Below are 19,083 nucleotides of genomic sequence, written 5' to 3'. Positions count from 1 at the left end.
AACTTTACTATAAAATGTCACAAAACCAACTGATTTGAAACCATAATCTAGTAAGCATCAAAATATTCTACTAAATTTAGCTAATGTTACTCCAGACTATACCACGAACATGTTGGTTACATGTAAATTTTATTAATATACATTAATGTGCAAAGGGGAAAAGAAAAACCGTATCAAATTGAACTTATACTAAAGAATCTCAGAGCTAACAAACATTCAAGCAAACTGAATCCAGACCTGTCACATGTGCCTTGGTTGGAAGACACATTGCTAAGAGAAGCAAGTACTTCTCACCTTCTCCACAGCATTGCTGAGTGAAAATAAAGATGTCATAGCATTTATAGTAAATCAGAATGCACCTTATTTCACTGTTTTTCTCTCCTATTTCTCATTACAGTCCAATATTTTAAATCAGGGACTGTCTCGGAAAGATGAGCAAAGAGCTGGGGATCTCATCTAACACCATGTAGCTATATCTAATTTTATGTTGGTATAGAACAGGAAAAAAGCCCTCTAGTGTACAACTCCTACAGCATGTTACAGGCCCACATTCATGACAGATAGCAAAGGACTTCAGTGTGCCAAAGGTGTTTTGGACTACAGAAACTACACAGGCAGTACCCCACTAACACAAACTCTGCAACACTGATGTGCCAATTGACTTTTTGCATGGAAAGCACATCTGCACGAGTGGCTCTGCTTCAGAATGCAAACATCCCACAAGCAACGTGAGCATATTCTGCAGCAGAAAAGTCACTGGGATGGGGCATTCTCTCTGTACACTCAAATGTATCAAACAGAAATCTCAAGAAGCCAGGCGAGTTCTCAAACCCTGAGACACAGCTGAAAATGGGGAACAAACACTTTATCTCCATTATATGTAGCCATAGACTTGAAGCAAAAGTTCAGGCTTTCAGAATAGTAGGTTAGCTCAGCATTGAGCTACTTTGTCTAATAAATAAATAACCTCTAATTTACCTAAAGAACATACTGATCAAATATTTATCAGAATGACTTCAGTACAGCACACTTTGTGTTCCATTTCCTTCTAAACCTCTCTCTTTAAATAACGTTATTTATTTCTAAAGCACAAGCTCTCTGGCAGACCAGTACACCACTTTTATGTGCAAAACACGTTTTTATGACCAAGTTATTAGGCTTTTGTACACAGAGAAGTTAATTATGGAAAAGTATACAGAGCCCCAGATATAATAAATGTTCTAATATGCACATAGGAATTAAAAAAGTATAATAGAAACACACTTTTGAATGGGAAAACATTTGAAATCCTCATTCTACAATAATATTATGCAGCCTAAAATAAAATCTCACTTTCATTTTTTGAATTTTCATTTCATCACTCCATGTTAACTCTTAACTGGACCATACCTCATATAGAACAGTCAAGCTATTAACTATATTAAATGTTTTGGACAGCACAGCATTTCTGATGTTTTTCATTAATGTAACAGACTACACTGAACAGAACAAACTAAGTATTGTTTTACTTTTCATTTTCTTCCTTAAATACTTAAGCTAACATACACCTGCAATCTGGTCATGAAGACCTCAATTCAGCAAAGCAGTTAAGCACATGCTTCAGATTCCAACACATACTCAAAAGGTTTATTGAGCAGGGACAATATTTAATAGAGATGCAAAACTTTGTGCTCGGCTGTAACTTTAAATAGAACTACTGCCCTTAATAACAAATAAAGCATTAATCCCTTTTATATAGTATCCCCATTATCTTTTTATTTTGTATTCATATCTCACACTTAATCCTGAAAGCAAAATTTCATTCTCTCAGCAGCTTTGCAACAGGAAGTGGTACCATTTTTAACCTCCATGAAACTTGACCATCAAGTTCTCACTAAAGCTGACAGTCTTGGATGAGCTGAAATTTTACAAGTACACAGCCAGACTTTCATATACCATTTGCTGAGGGCTGCTGACAGAAAAGTACAAGCCTGAGTGCTATTTCAGTTAACCATCAGTTCCAGTTTCCTCAAGGATGAAACACAACTACAGAATAGACAAAGATACAGCTTTCTGCACAGCAAGAGACTGAGGGAATAGAACTCATATTTTCAGTTGCCAAAGGATCAGAGAAAACACCTTTGCTAAACTACCACTACCACACTGAGTACTTCCGGTCTCATCCCTCCCTGCAAAGCATTCAGTAGCGATGTTGTGGAAAATTGAGGGCCACAGGAAGTCACCTAGTTTACAAAAGGGAGTGGTACAACTTAACCTATGTGAAACAAACACTAACACAAACTGGTGTGTCAGTTTCATATTTTAAGAGTCAAAAAAAAGGCAAAACTAAATCACTTGTTAGATGTGATATGCCTGGGAATGGAGATGTACTTGGGTACATGACAGTGTATCATATGCAATACAGGGACAACTTTGTTGTAAGAGGAATCTTAGTTCACTCTCACTGAATTCATGCTACTGGGCAATAGTGTACAATACTTCATGCTTACTATTCTCTTAGACTTCTGCAACCCAATACAGACATTCATCTTTCAACCTAAACATGAATCTACAATGTGGTCCAGCCATACAGGACATAACTCTCACTTTAGATGTTGAAGAGACTGGCAACTCAACAGCTGTGGAACAGAAACTGGAGGTTCTTCTCACAAATAAGTACAGTCTATGACCTCAGTAAAAATGTCACCAGAGAAGTTTATGTGATCCCTTCTGTCTGAGAAAGATTATTGCCATTGACAAATGGGCTAAACATTCCCTTTATAGGCTTGGGCTTAATTACTAACCTTGTCTAAAAGTAACTCACACAATTTTATAAATAAATTGAGGATACTATGGGTATCTCCTACAACACCAGATGCCAGTGCAAAACAGATAAAACAGGCAAGATCTGAACCATACTTCCTTGTCAGAACACTGCAGAGGCCAACAGAGCTACCAACATGATTCAGATGATGAGGAAAACATTTAGTAAGACATACTACCCGTGACCTCTGAATTTCTCAAAAGATTTCCTGTCTTAAACACTCAGAAAGCAAATACGAAGAGCCCAGAACACCTCTGCTTCTAACATCTTCAAAGTAAATGTAGGTGGTGGAAGATTCCAACCACCATCCTCAGAACACACTCCCTTTCTTTCCAAAGAATGCAGCACAAGGCTGTGCAACAATCTAACAACTTACTTAGGTTCTGCTTTAGAGACTTACTATAATCTCTCATTATTGTCCAAAGATCATGATGCAGATTTATCATAAGCTAACATAATACAGTGAATTATATCACTGTAAATAGAAATAATTGTACCTGGTTCCATTGGCTTTCACTTGAACATTTGAAATGATGATAAGATTTCTTATGACAACTGGTTTTCAACATTTTATGACTAAACAAGTAACTGCAGCAGATTTGCATTTGCTTTAAATTCAATTAACATTATTAGAACCAGTCAATGTATTATTAAAAGCTTTTTGCATGAAGGCAAAAGGAAAAAAGCATTGAGAAACATAGGCAAGTCTCATGCAGAGAAGGATAACTAGACCAACATACCAAAAAAATTTAAAATATATAAATGTTTCACGATTTTTTTGCTGCATGCAGTACTACTGAGGCTGTCATGTGCAAATGCCAAAACTCCACACTGATGCCACTTGTCCACCTCACCACCCACACCCCACCTCAATATGCCATGACAGATCAGAGAATAAAAACTAAGGTAATTTGAATAGCAACATTAGAGAGAAATGCCTCTATGTCCTTGTATTGAGTCTAGCTGTGCAGTGCTTTACACTGGTAGCTAGAAAGGTGTCAATAACACCCCAGTGTTTTGGCACCACTGAGCAGGGCTGGCACAGCATCAGTGCTGTCCCTCAACATTCCAGACCCCATTAGCAGGCTGGGGGGTGGGCAAGATCCTGGGAGGGGACACAACTAGGCCAGCTGATGCAAACTGACCAAAGGAATATTCCATACCATATGATACATCAGCTCACATACAAAAGCTGAAAGAGGAGGAGGAAACAGAAGGACATTCATTATTATGTTGCCTTCCCCAAGCAACTATCACCCGTGCAGAAGCTCTGCTCTCCTGGAGATGGCTGAACACCTGCCTGCCCGTGGGAAGCAGTGAATTAATTGCTTGTTTTGTTCTACTTGTGTGTGTGTGGCTTCTGCTTTCCCTATTAAACTGTCTTTATCTCAACCCACAAGGTTTCAAGCTTTCACCCTTCTGATTCTCTCCCCCATCCTGCTGGTGGGGGAGTGAGTGAATGGCTGCGTGGGTTTGGCTGCTGCCTGAAGTTAAACCACAACAGTCCTTTAATTGAATGGTAAAGCTGTGCACCTCAACTGAACTGGAAATCCAATTACGTTCCTCTTTATCCTTAGCAGAGAGTACTTTCCATTCTACTGTCATCAATAATGTACTATTAGACCTGCTGGAAGATAAGCCCACACAATAAAAGAATATTTAAACTAAAACTCTCTATTATCTCACAGAGAGAAATTATGGTCAAACATACAGATAAGGACAGAGGAACAAGTAACAAAGAATCCAGAAAAATACTTTGGTTGAAGCACCAAAGAATTAAGAGCAAACAGCTTTATACACCTGTGTGCAGAATAAAGACAAAGTATGCTAATTAGACAAATCAAGATCACATTAGACAAAATAATTGCATTCAAATGCATGTGATCTTGATTTCTCTTCTTTTCAAAAACAAGTGATTAGTAAGTCCCTGCAATTTCTCTACAACAGAAAAGTAAAACAGAGGTCTGAAGTTCCAGAGGGAATAGTTGCTTAAAGTGGTGGAATTCACAATTTCTGTAAACAGCTACATTTACAACTGCACCTTGAGCAGCATGTCATCCCAGAACACTCAAGCAGCTTAGACAACTAGCTCGAGGAATAAACCACTCCTATTCTGTGACTCTATGTAGCAGCAACTGAATCAATTCCTAAACAGACTTAATTCCAAATGGAAACAATTGAAATCTTCTATCTCAATACAAACTTAAAATTGGAAAGACGACAGAAAGCACAAACTGGCAACTTCATATGGATTTTTTTTTTTCCCTTATACCCTAAAAGACCAGAGAAACTGGTCATCATTATTGTCCATCATAATTGGGACAGACCTTCCTAACTAGGTGTTTTCACATTTATTTTCATCCTGCCTCAAGCACAGAGACCAGCACAAAGAAAAAAACAAACTTTAAAACATTTCCCTGTGGTACCAAAGAGCACTGGAACCCCCAAAAGGTGATTTTGAGTTTGTTTTGTTTTTTACTTCACAATCAGTACTTGCCAAACAATTCAATGTAGATAAGCATTTGTCTTACAAACACCAAGCACCAGAAAGAAGTGTTTTTTATGTTATTTTAGGGATGTAAGTGAGTTTTATATTCAGCAAGCTGTTACTTTTTTCCCCAAACTCTAGTTTTAAAATCCTTAAATAGAAGAACCCAGAAACCACAAAATATTTGCTGGAGGAGCTCTTAAGTGCCAGAATGCTGTTAGTTCATTGACAGAAAGCAACAAGTAGTGCTCTGTAATAGTATATACTGATTTGATCAACCCTTGGGGTTAATTCTCTAACACTATCAATAAAAAGCTGCAAAAGGAAAGAGGAAGTTGTAGAACAGGTTTGTAAGCAGAAATACCTTATGTCAGTAACACTGACACACAATACCCTTATCATATTTACTTTTCTCTATTTCCAAATCACTTACTGAGATCTATACATCAAAAAACACTCCATTTTTCTCTGTATCAGAAAAATCCTTCACAGATCTTTGTTTTTTATCCTTAAAGTGAGATTTGAAGCAATTAGGTTTCACTTGCTTATGCCCCAAGGCATGAGATAATGGAGATGCTTTCTTGAGGAAATTTTCCTCAGGTGTAGATCGTAACACACGCAAACACAGCAGTAGGTGGAAATGGCATATCCAGAATCTCTTTGCAGCAAAATGCTTAACAAAACGATGCCTGTATTCTCAGTAACACTAAATTTTTTCCTCTGCTCTCCTGTATTCTAATACTCCCATCCTCTCTCAATGGGAATGAAATCCCCTGAAACATTTAGTATTTTCGAAATATAACAAACAAGTCCTTGGAACAGAATTGATAAAGAATTTATCTTACCAAGGGAAATTATGTCAAAATCCTCTGTGACAATATTGCTCAGCCTGAGAATGCCATGACTACATATATCAAGCCAATTCACTGGCTGCTGATTAGGATGGTTTAGATAGATGCCATCTTAAAAGAAGTTGTCTGGACTCGAAGGGAGACTCACTTCTCTTCCCCTTCCCAATGTCTCTCAGTACCTAGCTGGTTTTCAGCATATTTGTTATGAAACCTTTCCAGAATAATCAAGTGCTACCCATGGATATTTGCCTCATTATTTCCCAATACAGCATTAACTTGCTAGTTTGATACAATCTACAGTGCTAGCTGCAAGACTGGACCAGATGAGCTTGCTTTTAAAAGACTTCCTTTAAGTGAGGTGTTAGCCAAGATCTTACAGTGTGTAAAGGTACATAATTTTATCTTTAGGCATGATACCCTATCATACATTGTAAACAGAAGATCTCCTTACAGTTTATTTGCATTATGTAAACACTGATAAAAAGAAAACAATCGTTTTCCCAAGACCTGACTTAGTTGTAAAACAGCACATTAGTGTTTATTACAAAATTTAACTGAGTTTGTGCAGATTGAATTTTTCCTTACATGTACATCATAACATACTACCACCAGCAGCAAATAGTTATCAAGCAATAACCACTGTTTAAAAATACAGTGACAACACCAATTTCACATGACAACTTAAAACCTTACAAAAAAAAAGCAGCAGGAAACAAAAAGCTAGAGATCCTTTGAACATAACATAGCTTTGGATCAAAAGCAAATTGAATAAACACATGACAGCACTTGAGAGTTGTCATGATAAGAATGGGGGAAGAGGAGGTTAACTAAATTTGGCATGTTTACTATAACTGTTGTCAAATAAATACTTGCAAGTCAATTTACTACTTTGCTGCTCTTTATTCAACAACAATTTTTAAGAATATAAAAATGTGCTTTGAAAATCTGTAACTGTTTTTATCCTTTCTCAGTCCTTTAGAGTCACAACATATAGAGATCATATTTAAATATAATTGAAACATTTCAAAGGACCAAAGCATAAGAAATACCATACATACAGAATCAAAATGGAAATACCTATTTGTAATTATGCTTTTCAAAAACAAGCTTACCCAGTTTTCTCTTCTGGCTCTTAAAGAAGTCAAACCCAAGACTTAGAATCATTCCACATTTCAAGTAACAGGTAAGTTCTACTGCATGAGGCTGTATATTTACAAGCTCACCAGGAAAAAAAATCAGGCAGTGGGAAGTTCTGGTAATTTAACAATTTCCATATATGAGAAACTTTGAAATATATTGAGCAGAAAAAGCAAAGCTTCCCTGACATCATTAAAAAATGAAATAGAACAGCCAGAACTCTCATTAACCACCAACAGCCAAAGAAGTCTCCCATCACCTAGGAGTAAAAAAATCACAGCTCAGCCTTGTGTGGGAAGATCCAGGGTCTTAGTTAAATGGCAGGAATACTGGCCTTACAAGGAATACCTTACAAGCTCTTCCTAAGATATGATTATGAGAAAAAGGAATTATATTATCAATACAGCTTATGTTATGACTTCAAAGTTTAAACTCCTTTCTCTTAAACTGAGATGGAAATTGCATAACCAACTAGAGTTCTGCAAGACCCTACAAAAGGAACAAAATCATCAGTTAGCAATTTTTTGAAAGCAAACATTTTTTAGAATTGATTCAATAGATTTTACTAAGAAACTAAAATGGGGCTTCAATAAATGTCACAATCAATTGCTACACAAAGAAAAATATTTAAAAATTAAAAACAATCACTCAGCAACTAAATCTAGCTGCCAGTGAAAGCAACATTCACCTTACAAAGTAACCAAAGAATTACCTAAACCATGCAAAAAAGCCCAAAAAAACAGTTGAAAATAAGGGGAACTTCTACCTCTTACCCATACTTTTACATTCTAGGATGGGGACAAAAAAAAATATCTATAGTTGAAAACCTGTTTACCAGTCTCTCCTTTTCTCTCCATTCTCTCAAGTGCCAAACATTTCAAAAGTGGAATGACAGCAGTCTTGCTTTGAATGAGGTTTCTAGCATAATTCTAGATATACACAAAGGAGGTCCCACCAACATAAATAACAGCAGACACTCTGCTTGACATAAAAATCTTAGCAAGAAAACAGGCAGTGTTCACATAAGTCTCTGGGTTCTAAGTTAAACAGAGGAAAGGGATTCATCACAGCAACAAAACTAGCCATGTCCAAACTGAAACTTTTTTTTACTTTCAATTGGCCTGCAAGAGTGGACAGTTCTGAACGGTCCTTAATGATACACAGCCTCAGTGCAGGGCAGTTTTACAATGCTACATGGTATTTGCATGAGAAGATTCAAGCTCTTGAAATCCATTCAAAATAAAAACCCATAGTTCCATGGAACCCAAAGCACGAAGTATACAACTAGACACATGTAATTTGGACCAAGTAACATAAATCTCAGTTTGCAAACAAACTGGTTATCCACAAAAGAGGCAGTGGAACAGAAAACAGCTGCTAAAGAAAATGTAGCAACTACCAAATCAATAAGACCACTGCCTAAGACATGAACTGTACTATGAAGTCATTCATTATTTAGTGCAAACCAGAATCCACTTTTTAGTTATATATTACCTATTATCTTCTTCAAAAATATTCTAACTTCCACTGTCCACAATATCATAGGCCAAGGTAAACTAATTTAGATAACAGACTAATACAATGGGTTTTTTGAACTGAAGACATCAACAAGGCAAGTCCTTGCCTAGAGTTGTAGACAGGTATAGCAAATCTTCCATAGTGATCTATTATAAAGGAAATTGTAATTTTATATATGAATAAACAAGTTACTCTACTCATTCATGTGAATACCTGAGAGGTTCAATGTTCAGACATTTTATTTATCAAAAGAAAAAGGCATGTGCTAATGAATATGATTACAACTCTGCTTATCAATCTCTGTCAAAAGCAAGACCATTTTCTTTGGATGACTGCCATATTTATATCCCTCCACACATGGTTTTTAATAAAGAATGAAGTTCTTGTATGGTGTCCCTTAAGACCTGTCAAATACTGCAACAGAACAGCAGACTTATGTACATTTTTAGCACCATCTCATAAATCCCTTTGGCTAAGTTTAACTTCTACAAGCAAGACAAAGATCAGTTTACATTATAAGAAGGTTTAAATCCAAAGCCTAAAGACCTCCCACAATATAAAACACTGCTTTAAATGAGTATAATATTTAAACAGGTTCACTATTTCATTAATTAAAGAATACATGGAGGGAAAAAAACCAAGAAACAACCTACCCCCTGTAATTCACAGATGATTGCACAGTGATAATGTAAAGATAACTAACTTGGCCTATGACATATCTGAACCCTCAATATTAAATGCTGTTTTATTGAAAGAAGAGTCAGTGACCCTTAACTTCATCAGGAGACTCTGTCATCAATGGTTTTGGTTTAAAATAACCATTCTTGCCAAAGAATAATTTTCTTCTGAATGTACAATTTTCAGACCACTCCTCTACAACATCCTGCCATCATATAATGCACCTGCAAGGGGTTAATCACTAAGTTGGAGAGCAGCTGAAGCACAGATAAAGGAGCCAGGATTGCTGGGCTTCTATCCCCCACTTTGCTACCAATTTTCTCCACAACCTTCAGTAAACACAGTCTAACTGGGAAAGTGTATACATCTACAAAAAACAAGGCATATAATGCTTTACCACCATAATGTGGTAACTGCAAGTTTAGTGTTCAGAAAACCACAAAGTTTTCAGATGAAAGGCAATGTGCCATTAATTTAAAAGATTTCCAAACCAAAAGACAGAACTGACTGATGAATCTCAGCTGTTCACAGAGGATGAATTGTTTAAAATAAAGTTTCACTACTTTGCCAGTTTTCTCTCATTTTTAGCACCAAAATTAGTTTACTCTTTCTATTTTCCCGTGCACTCCACAGATAAGCAGATCTGATTTACATCAATAAATGCACTAGTATTGAAGACTGGAATAAGACTACTTCCTAATTTCACACTAAAAAACCTAACCAACAACCAATAAGCAAAACAATACACAGAGTAGGAGCAAGTTTCCTTCATTGACAAAGGAAAAATTATTCATATCAACAACTGGAGAAGAGATACTAAAAATGTCCTATGTAAGCCACTTCTCAGGAGTCTATATGATAGAAACCAGCATTATTACTACTGATGCAGAGTACACAGTCTACAAATATGGCAATCCTTGTTTTACAAAAATCTGGGCCTCAGATAATTCTAAGGATCAAATTTAATGCATGTGTAGTGGGGATTTACAAGTGCGTCATTTTGTAATTTCTCTTTGAAGATGAGTCTTACCCATCTTACGTTGCCAAGTTTCATATATTTCCCATCTTATGAACCCAGTTTGGTTGGGGAAAAAAAAAAAAAAGAATGAAGTAATGCTCTGTGCACTCAAAAGGATTAACATTTGGCATGACTGAAGTGAACAGCAGCTAACAATCTTCTAAAGCATTTCACACTGAAAAGTTCGTCTGACCTTATAAAAATGAACTTATATGCAAAATCCACTGCTATGAGGCCCATACAGAAGTACTGCAAAACCAGAGTCCTTCAAGATATACCAGCAGTTCTCTGTAACTTTTCAAAAAATCTGACATGCATAACATGAGTGCTTTGAATAAATGAGTTTAATGCATTGCTATAGACAAGTAGTAACACAGCCCCAGAAGTGATCAACATGAGTAAAAGATAAATGTACAGAGGCGTCACGTTATTTGTTCTCTACTCCTTTCAATTTTTAACTTTCACAATCCTCATAGCATCAAGGACCAAGACATTCAAACTGTCATAATGTCTGTAGAAAATTCTCTGTGCTCCAAACTAAGAGACTGTGCTTTGATGTACAAGTCTTTAGACATGACAACAGCAATTGAACCAAGAGGCACTTCAAAGTAAGCTAAAACTGTAAGGTTACAAAATTCACATCAGTTCCTATAGTTCAGAAACTCAGCAAAAATTCCTTAGGTTACAACAGGAGAAAAAGAGCTCAGGATTAATTTTGAAATCTATGTCCCTCACATACTCTGAATTACTTGAGTTTTTACATACAAAATATGCTATTACCATAAAGAAGTAATGGTAAAGATGACAGCTGTTCACTAAGCACAGTATACAACAGGGCTAACAACTCTCACAAACCATGTGGTCAAGAAAATAGCAGAAGTAATGCCCCACTCAGTGGAAGACATGGTAATGTCTACCATGTAAATGACAGCTGCCTGCAAACTGGAGCATAACTCCATAAGAAGAAAGAAAGCAAGAAAAAAGACAGCTAAGCCAAATGGCAGAACCTCAGCAATCCTCATCACTCATGGAGAACTGCTGCTCATCAGTAAACACATCGCAGCTGCAGCCACACATCTGCAACTGCTAAGTAAGCACACACTTCCTACTTTTAAGAAAAAGGCAAGAAGCTTAAAAAAACCCCACAACACTGCAAAAGAAACAACAGCAACAAGAAAAAAAAACAGTACAAAAATCCCTAAGAGCTGGTTTCCACAACATAGGAAAATTTCAGAGAATCACAGAACATCCCAAGTTGGAAGGGACCCACAAGGATCATCTTTCTATATTGTAGCACCCAGAACTGCACACAGCACTTAAGGTGAGGCCACACCAGCACAAAGCAGAGCAGGACAATCACCTCACTCAACCAGCTGGTGATGCTGTGCCTGATGCTCTCCAGGATACAGTTGGCCCTCCTGGCACACTGCTGACTCATATTGAACTCACCATCGACCAGGACCCCCAGGTCTCTTTCCATGACACTGCTTTCCTGCATGTCATTCCCCAGCCTGTACACACATCCAGGGTTGCCCTGTCCCAGGATAATTTTTTCACCCCCCAAAATTCTGCATGATTTAAGGATTTTTGATACTGCAGATACGCAGTGTTTTACTTTGGAAGAATCTCAAGTAATGTTTTTCAGCACTCTGAGTCAAGATAGAGGGGGAAAAAAACTGGAAAGAATAAGAGATAGGAAAGTACTCTTTGACCATTATGTTGCCAGAAACCAAAGCAGGAAAATGTGAATGATGAATGCTTGTAAGAAAATGTTAAATATCATATTGACAACAACTTCTTACGGCATATTTTAGCTGCCAAATGAGTTTTGAAAAATATTCAAGTAAACTGATTATTTCTGTCAATAAAAGAGCTATGTTTTTTAGAATTTATAGTCATTGTACTGACTATGAAAATCCATTAACTATACAAGTGTCCTAGGTGTCTTTAGCTTCTAACTTTGTACTGTGTTTTAACCATGTTCCATGCAATTAAAAAAAAGTACTTTTGGTTAATGTAATCTTAGTTCTTCTCCTATTACCTGAAAGCAAAAAAAAAAATATTTAAATGTTCTCCAGAAGAACTTACCTAATGTAACTTTCAGCACATCCCAAAAAAAGCCATTTTTGCATATAGTAACTTTTAAATATGTTTTATAGAGCAAATATCTTTGAAATAGAAAGTAATTAGTATTTTCACCACGGGAGACAATATATACCAAGTAATGTACTTTGATTTTCTCCTTTGAGATCCACTACATAATTCAATAGTGAGTAATATGCAAAAAATCATAAGTTTATTACAAATATGTAACACTACAAGTGTTTAGCAGTCTAATCACAGGATTTACTTTCAAGGTTATTTGCTATGTTTATATAATAAATCAGTAGGGTTTCATTCAATTGCAAACACATTCCCATACCATCAACTGAACAGTGAATCTTTAGACAGTTACATCATCTGAATTATATAACCAAGACTCAGATGGGACTACCACCTATCACACAACACACTTTGAAGGCCTTCAACAAAATGAGTTGACATTTTAGCCTCACATTTTAAAAGGAAGAAATCAGGATGCATTTAAGATAATCTTTTTGACCACTGGGTGCCACTCTTGCTCTGTGTAAAATAAACTGCCTGATGCTAACTCAAGTCTTGTCAGTGGGGGCTTTTTTTCCCCCTCAGCTTTAAACGACGATTCTCCCAAATGGGGAGGAAAAGATGGACCATTTTTTACACAAGCTTCTATTAAACACTACTTTTCAAACCCATTTACTGTTGCTTTTAACCCCAAGAATGCAATTCTGAGAAGTCTAGTGCACACAGACCCTTATGTTAAATGAAGGATTGCTTTCATGGTGAGGTTATATAATAACCCAGGTATGTAATGTCTAAATTATCACACTCAAAGGAATAGCTACCTACTGCAACTGTGTAGCCTTGTATTGACACTGCTACTAACAGCTTCATATTGAGTTTGCATGGCCACAAGACTGAGGCCCTAAGCAAGCTTGTCAGGCTTGCTCTGAGCTTTTCCTGACCTGCCTGATGTTTTGTTTGTTTGTTTGTTTTTTTACTAACTGCAGATTTAACAGCAATTTTTCTAACTGACCAGGTGTCTATAACCAACTTGGTTTACTTTTGTTGACCTTTGCATGGTACAACCACAGTTCATATACACAACGGTAAGAGGAGTTATTCTATATTTATGACTAACACCATGATGCACTATATACAAATACAGGCCTGGTATAATAGCAGATGTCTCAAATAGTGAAACGCAGGATTTGGCACATAAAAGCACAGCCATGAGATGACATTCCAAGATTAGACTGCTCATACTTCAGTTATACTAACAATCAATTCTTGTCTGGATACTTAAGGTGAGTTTCCACAAATTTTGAGTGTTCTCTGCACTTTATTTGCCATCTCAAATAATCCCATCTTGAACATAACACAGCTATGCCTGCAGTGAAAGCCCTACTGTTTAATACTAGCCCTTATATTTCACAGACAGGAACCTGAGGTACAGACTAAGAAGGGCTCACAGAAATTAATATAACATATGATGGAAATACACACTCATCAGTTCAGCTGAGAAAACAGGGAGGTCAGAATGAGGCTGTGGTGAACTTCATAATCCCATTACCCACCTCATCAACCTTTAAAATGGCACAAGTATCTTTCCATTGGATTGTGGTGGCAAGGTACTGCAGTCACAGATGCAAATAATAGACCAGAGAATTCTCTGAAGTCACGTAAAGTGTGACTAATCAGAGAGATGCACTAAATTACTTACAGTCCTATGTTAACATTCTAAAGATGTGCTTCATATCCTTACTAAACAAATGCTTAGAGACTTTCACGTCATACATTTAATTTGTATTTCAAACAACTAAAAATCATTTTTCCACTATTGTCTTTTACTTCAATAAATGCCCTTTCCCTGTCATTTCAGTGCTCTGCTCTACCAACTGTTTTGATAACAAAGTAAAATGCCCTAAATATTCCCAACATACACATGGCCCTACTGTAGTCTGATGAAATACCTGTATTCAGGCTGCCGACTTGAAGGATGATCACCCCTTGCCCATCTGTATCCTGATTCATCCTGTAAAACATACATGCAAAACAACTGTGTGACATGTATCTCAACATCAGATGTCAGGTACAGTTAGTTGCCAAATGATAACTTATTTACTGCAAAACCAAAGCATTTAATGAGCTAAAAAAAAAAGCATTCACGACTCACAGCAAGTATCCTCTCAATTTATTCACTGTACCCCCTTCCTCTTATTTACTTCCTCTATCAATCCTAAAGAGAGCAACTTCGCAATGCTGTACAAAACAGAAAAACTGCAAAGTTTCCAAACTATATATGTATGCTCTGACTTAAAGAAAAATTCCCTTTTTGAAATATAAATTATTATCATTACCTTTAAATTAAAGGATTTCAAATAGATGGGTTGCAGGGGACAACAGTAATGACCTTCACACAGGATCATAAATTTTGTAGTTAAGTATAGCTACTGGGGAAAAAAATGCATTCAACATCATGACATAATTTAACTAAGTGAACAACTGTGTGAACTAGAAGGATGTGCAGACTACAGTCAACAAGTTGCACATGCAAGGGCTTGTTAAATAGAAAGCTTTGGCAATCATTCTTCTATTCATCCAGGTAACTGCACTGCATTACACAGAAGGCTTCTGCACAGTTTTGTTTCCCCAGTTCACACGATGAGCTTTCCACATCCAAAACCTGGATGTTTTTCTCTATTAATTCTATTTCGGTTTATGAGAACAGCAATAACGTCAACGCTCTGAAACAATATTTTAATTGTTTAGTATTCAAGCATTAATGAGAAGATAAACATCATAAACGTGTGAGAAGAATCACCTTACGTACACCTCGGTGTGGAGGGCCATTTCTTCGGTCATGGGCAAAACCACGACCCTCTTCATAGTCTCTGTACTCAGCATGATCGTAATCATCATAGCGGCTGTAATCCCCATCCCCTGGTCTCTCAAGCAGTGGTGGTCTCTTGGGCATAACGTTTACTATTCTATGGTAATCACCCTAAACCACAAAAGAAACAAAATCATATTGCTTTTAACAGCTGAAAATCTGCAGTGAATAAACAGAAGTAAAAACAACAAGTTATTATATGGGGCTATAATAATCTTAAAAGACGAAGTTGCATAGAGGAACAACAAATATCAAAAACCATGCAGTCTGAGAGTGGAATAACTTATTTAATATAATTGGACACCACTCAGATTCAGTCCTTAGGCATTACAAGTTTAATTATAGAGTGAAATTTTTCAACATGGTTTAATTTTCTTTTGAAAGTTTAAAGCAGTAGCATTAGCTACTTTGTAACCATCAGCTACCTGTTCTTTTTAAGAATTTGCTCCATGTATTTCTCAGAGACTTTGGATTACAACATTAACTCTGGAATACAACAAAGAAAGTTACATCTGTAATGCCTGTAAAACAAAGAGCCTATTTGAAAATACTAACAATTTTCTTAATGTCCATAACATCCTCCACACTTCAGAGATTATAATAAAGACAGCCCTTTCTTCATAATGTGAATAGATAAGCACCCAGCATTTGTTATAAACATTTCCTTCTATACTTTAAGCATCGTAATAAAAAACTGGATTGGTGACAAGAACTTTACCACCTCAGATTACTTCAAAGAAGTATTAACATAAAAAGAAAAGACTGTGGAAAAATATTACATAGTATGGTCTTTTGTTCTCCAGAAATTATTAAAAATCCTGTGTTTAATAGCACAAAGAATTACATCAAAAATCAAGTTAGCAAAATGCAAGTAATCTAAAACAATTCCAAAATATTAGAAAATAAAAAAGAACACGAGTTAATTTTGGAGGCATCCTATTATTTCTATGTAGATGCATTTGCTAGATTGTTGGCTTACAAGAATGAGAAAACAAAGTAACTTGGGGTATACTAGGAACTTATATAGGTATGTAAATCCAACCCTTAAGGTACAAGTCATTGTATAGAGCTATAATGTAACACCATAGCAGGAAGAAACTTACTATACACTTACATCACCATGAATCCTTGGAGGGAGACGTTCTCTTGGAACTCTTTCATAGTCGTATCGCCCTTCAGACCACATTTCATCTCTTCGATATGCCACTAAAGACAATTAAAATCCAGTCAGTGAAAATCAGACTCATGAATAGATAAAAGAACAGTGAGCACAGAAGTATGGGACTTCTCCCAATATGATGCATTATGTGCAAACCCTATATGTACACTTTTTATTATCAGCCCTTTAAAAATAAGTCTTTCTAGTTATAGAAAGTAATTAATGTGCTTTAAGCAAAAACAACTCACAGTATGTGCAAGAACTACCAAACAAGTGGAAATTAGTGTGGTATAATCAGTTAAATTACAGGACTTACAGATACTATAAACAGCTCTAGTGCAATATACGCATATTGCAAATACTAGCTGTACATATAAATTCATACACACATACCTCAGAGCAATTTTAATACTGCTTTGCTAAAAATATTGGACTTTAAAAAAAAAACCAGTTCAGTTCTCATTTGTTAAATAATTTCTATAATAAATATAATTAATATAATAACTTAGACTAAATTATTTCATCAACTCAGCCATCTGAAAAGAGGTTAAAATGCAACATATCATTCACTTAGTACAAAGCTCTGCATTTTGATTACATGAATGAAACGTTCTTCACATGCAGATTTTTCCTGTCTTAAACTGGGAGCCAGCAGAATATAAATATTCCTCTTTCTAGAGAAAGGTGACTTTCAAAGTCAAAATTAGTAATTAAAGACAGGTGGAAAGAAACCATCACCCTAAGAGATTGTAGTCATGCTGTGTTAGACCACACAGACTTGAGTAGCTCAAACCTTTCTGATGATTATAAAGTTGACAATTTATCTACTATACATCATTGAAAATAGAGAAGCAATTGCTAGAGTTATATTTTTCACAGCTTCCCCTCACAATAGTAGTTCTAGCTATTAAAAATAATAAGTAACAGCAGGTCATATTCAGAAGGAGAAATACATAACATTATCTACTTTCACAAAATAAAAACACTTCACTGGAAATAGACTTCTGAGGCTATATAAAAAATTTATTAATACAGATGTTAAGAATCAACATGACAAAAGGGTTTATTAACTATAAACAGAGGTAGCACTAAGTCAGATAACTATTTTTGTGAAAAACAATGAACACTCACATACTTACTTTTCTGTCAATTTTACAAACTCTCCTTCTGAAGATTCATTCACTTCACTTACCTACAAAAAAAAGAAACAGAAGTTAGCAATAAAAGTATATATTCATCAAAAGTACATTTTTTCTTTTAAGTAAACCAGATACATAAAATGTAAATCTTTTAACCGCCTCTCCCCATGATCTGTCCAGATAAGTAGAGTTATTCACTATACTCAATTAAGAAAGAATATCAACTACTCAGCTGCATTCACAACATCAAAAAACTTCCTGTGACAAATTATTACAGATAAAACACCTTCCTAATAAATTAAAGAATTTTTTCCCTTTTGTCATCTTTTACTCACTATTTCAAGTCCCAGTTTTTCTTCCATTCATTAGCAAAAGCTTTTGGAAACTACTGTAACCACTTTCCTAGATACACTCATATTTAATATATTCACTTAATGTATATTTATTTAACTGCCTTTCAAAATCATTAAGTAAGAAAAATAAGACTCAGTTGCATGTGATGAGAGGTTAATGAAAACTTTGATTTAACAAAGGCTTTTCCTTTGGTAATAGATAGTAAAAACTGACAAAGCAGCTCTTTCCTCAACCGTAATAAACACGTTCAGAGACTTTGACCCTGCCACTAGTACAAATTAATCAGAGTATCCTCTGAAAACACTGTTCTGTTTTATAACAGACTTGACCTTAAGTCTGTTCCATAACTGTAGTGGGTTGACCCTGGCTAGATGCCATGCACCCACCAAAGCCACTCTATCACACCCCTCTGCAAATGGACACAAGAGAAGAAACACAAAAGGTTCATGAGTTGAGGTAAGGACAGGGAGAGATCACTCACTGAATACCATCACGGGCAACACTGACTCAGCTTGAGGAAACTAAGTGATTTTATCACTAATAAGATCAGAGCAGGAAAAAGAGCAGACCTTAAAAATACGTTCCCCCACACCTCCCTCCTTCCCAACTCTACCTCCTGCCCCTCAGCAGCACAGGGAGATGGGAGTGGAGGCTACAGTCAGTTCATCACACATTTCTACCACTGCTCAGGGAGAGGAGTCCTTCCCCTGCTCCACCATGGGAGACAGCTCTCCGTGAACTTCTCCAACGCGAGTCCTTCCCACCAGCTCCAGTTCTCCACAAACTGCTGTAGTGTGGGTCACTGTCCACAGGGTTCAGTCCAGTCCCTCAGGGACAGCCTGCTCCAGCATGGGTCTTCTCTCTTCACAGGTCCCTACCTAGAGCTTGGCCCACCATGGGCTTCCCATGGCTTCACATCCTCTATTTGGGCATTCACCTTCTCCAGCGTGGGTCTCCTCCACGAGC

General features: G+C 36.4%; 1 protein-coding gene across 1 annotated transcript in view; it reads right to left on the bottom strand.

The window, feature by feature from the left end:
* PPHLN1 (periphilin 1) overlaps positions 1–16,651 on the bottom strand; it is a 58,391-nt gene extending 41,740 nt beyond the window's left edge. The window contains exons 1-3 of the mRNA XM_009078718.1: positions 16,580–16,651; positions 15,406–15,576; positions 14,546–14,607 (exon numbers count right to left, since the gene is read on the bottom strand). Coding sequence (XP_009076966.1) covers positions 14,546–14,607; positions 15,406–15,576; positions 16,580–16,651 — 305 coding nt within the window. The remainder of the gene's footprint in view (positions 1–14,545; positions 14,608–15,405; positions 15,577–16,579) is intronic.
* Between the last annotated feature and the right edge of the window lie 2,432 nt (positions 16,652–19,083).

This window comes from Acanthisitta chloris, unplaced genomic scaffold, assembly GCF_000695815.1.
Source record: "Acanthisitta chloris isolate BGI_N310 unplaced genomic scaffold, ASM69581v1 scaffold257, whole genome shotgun sequence".
NCBI classification, from domain to species: domain Eukaryota; kingdom Metazoa; phylum Chordata; class Aves; order Passeriformes; family Acanthisittidae; genus Acanthisitta; species Acanthisitta chloris.
This window is presented reverse-complemented; position numbering and strand designations above follow the sequence as displayed.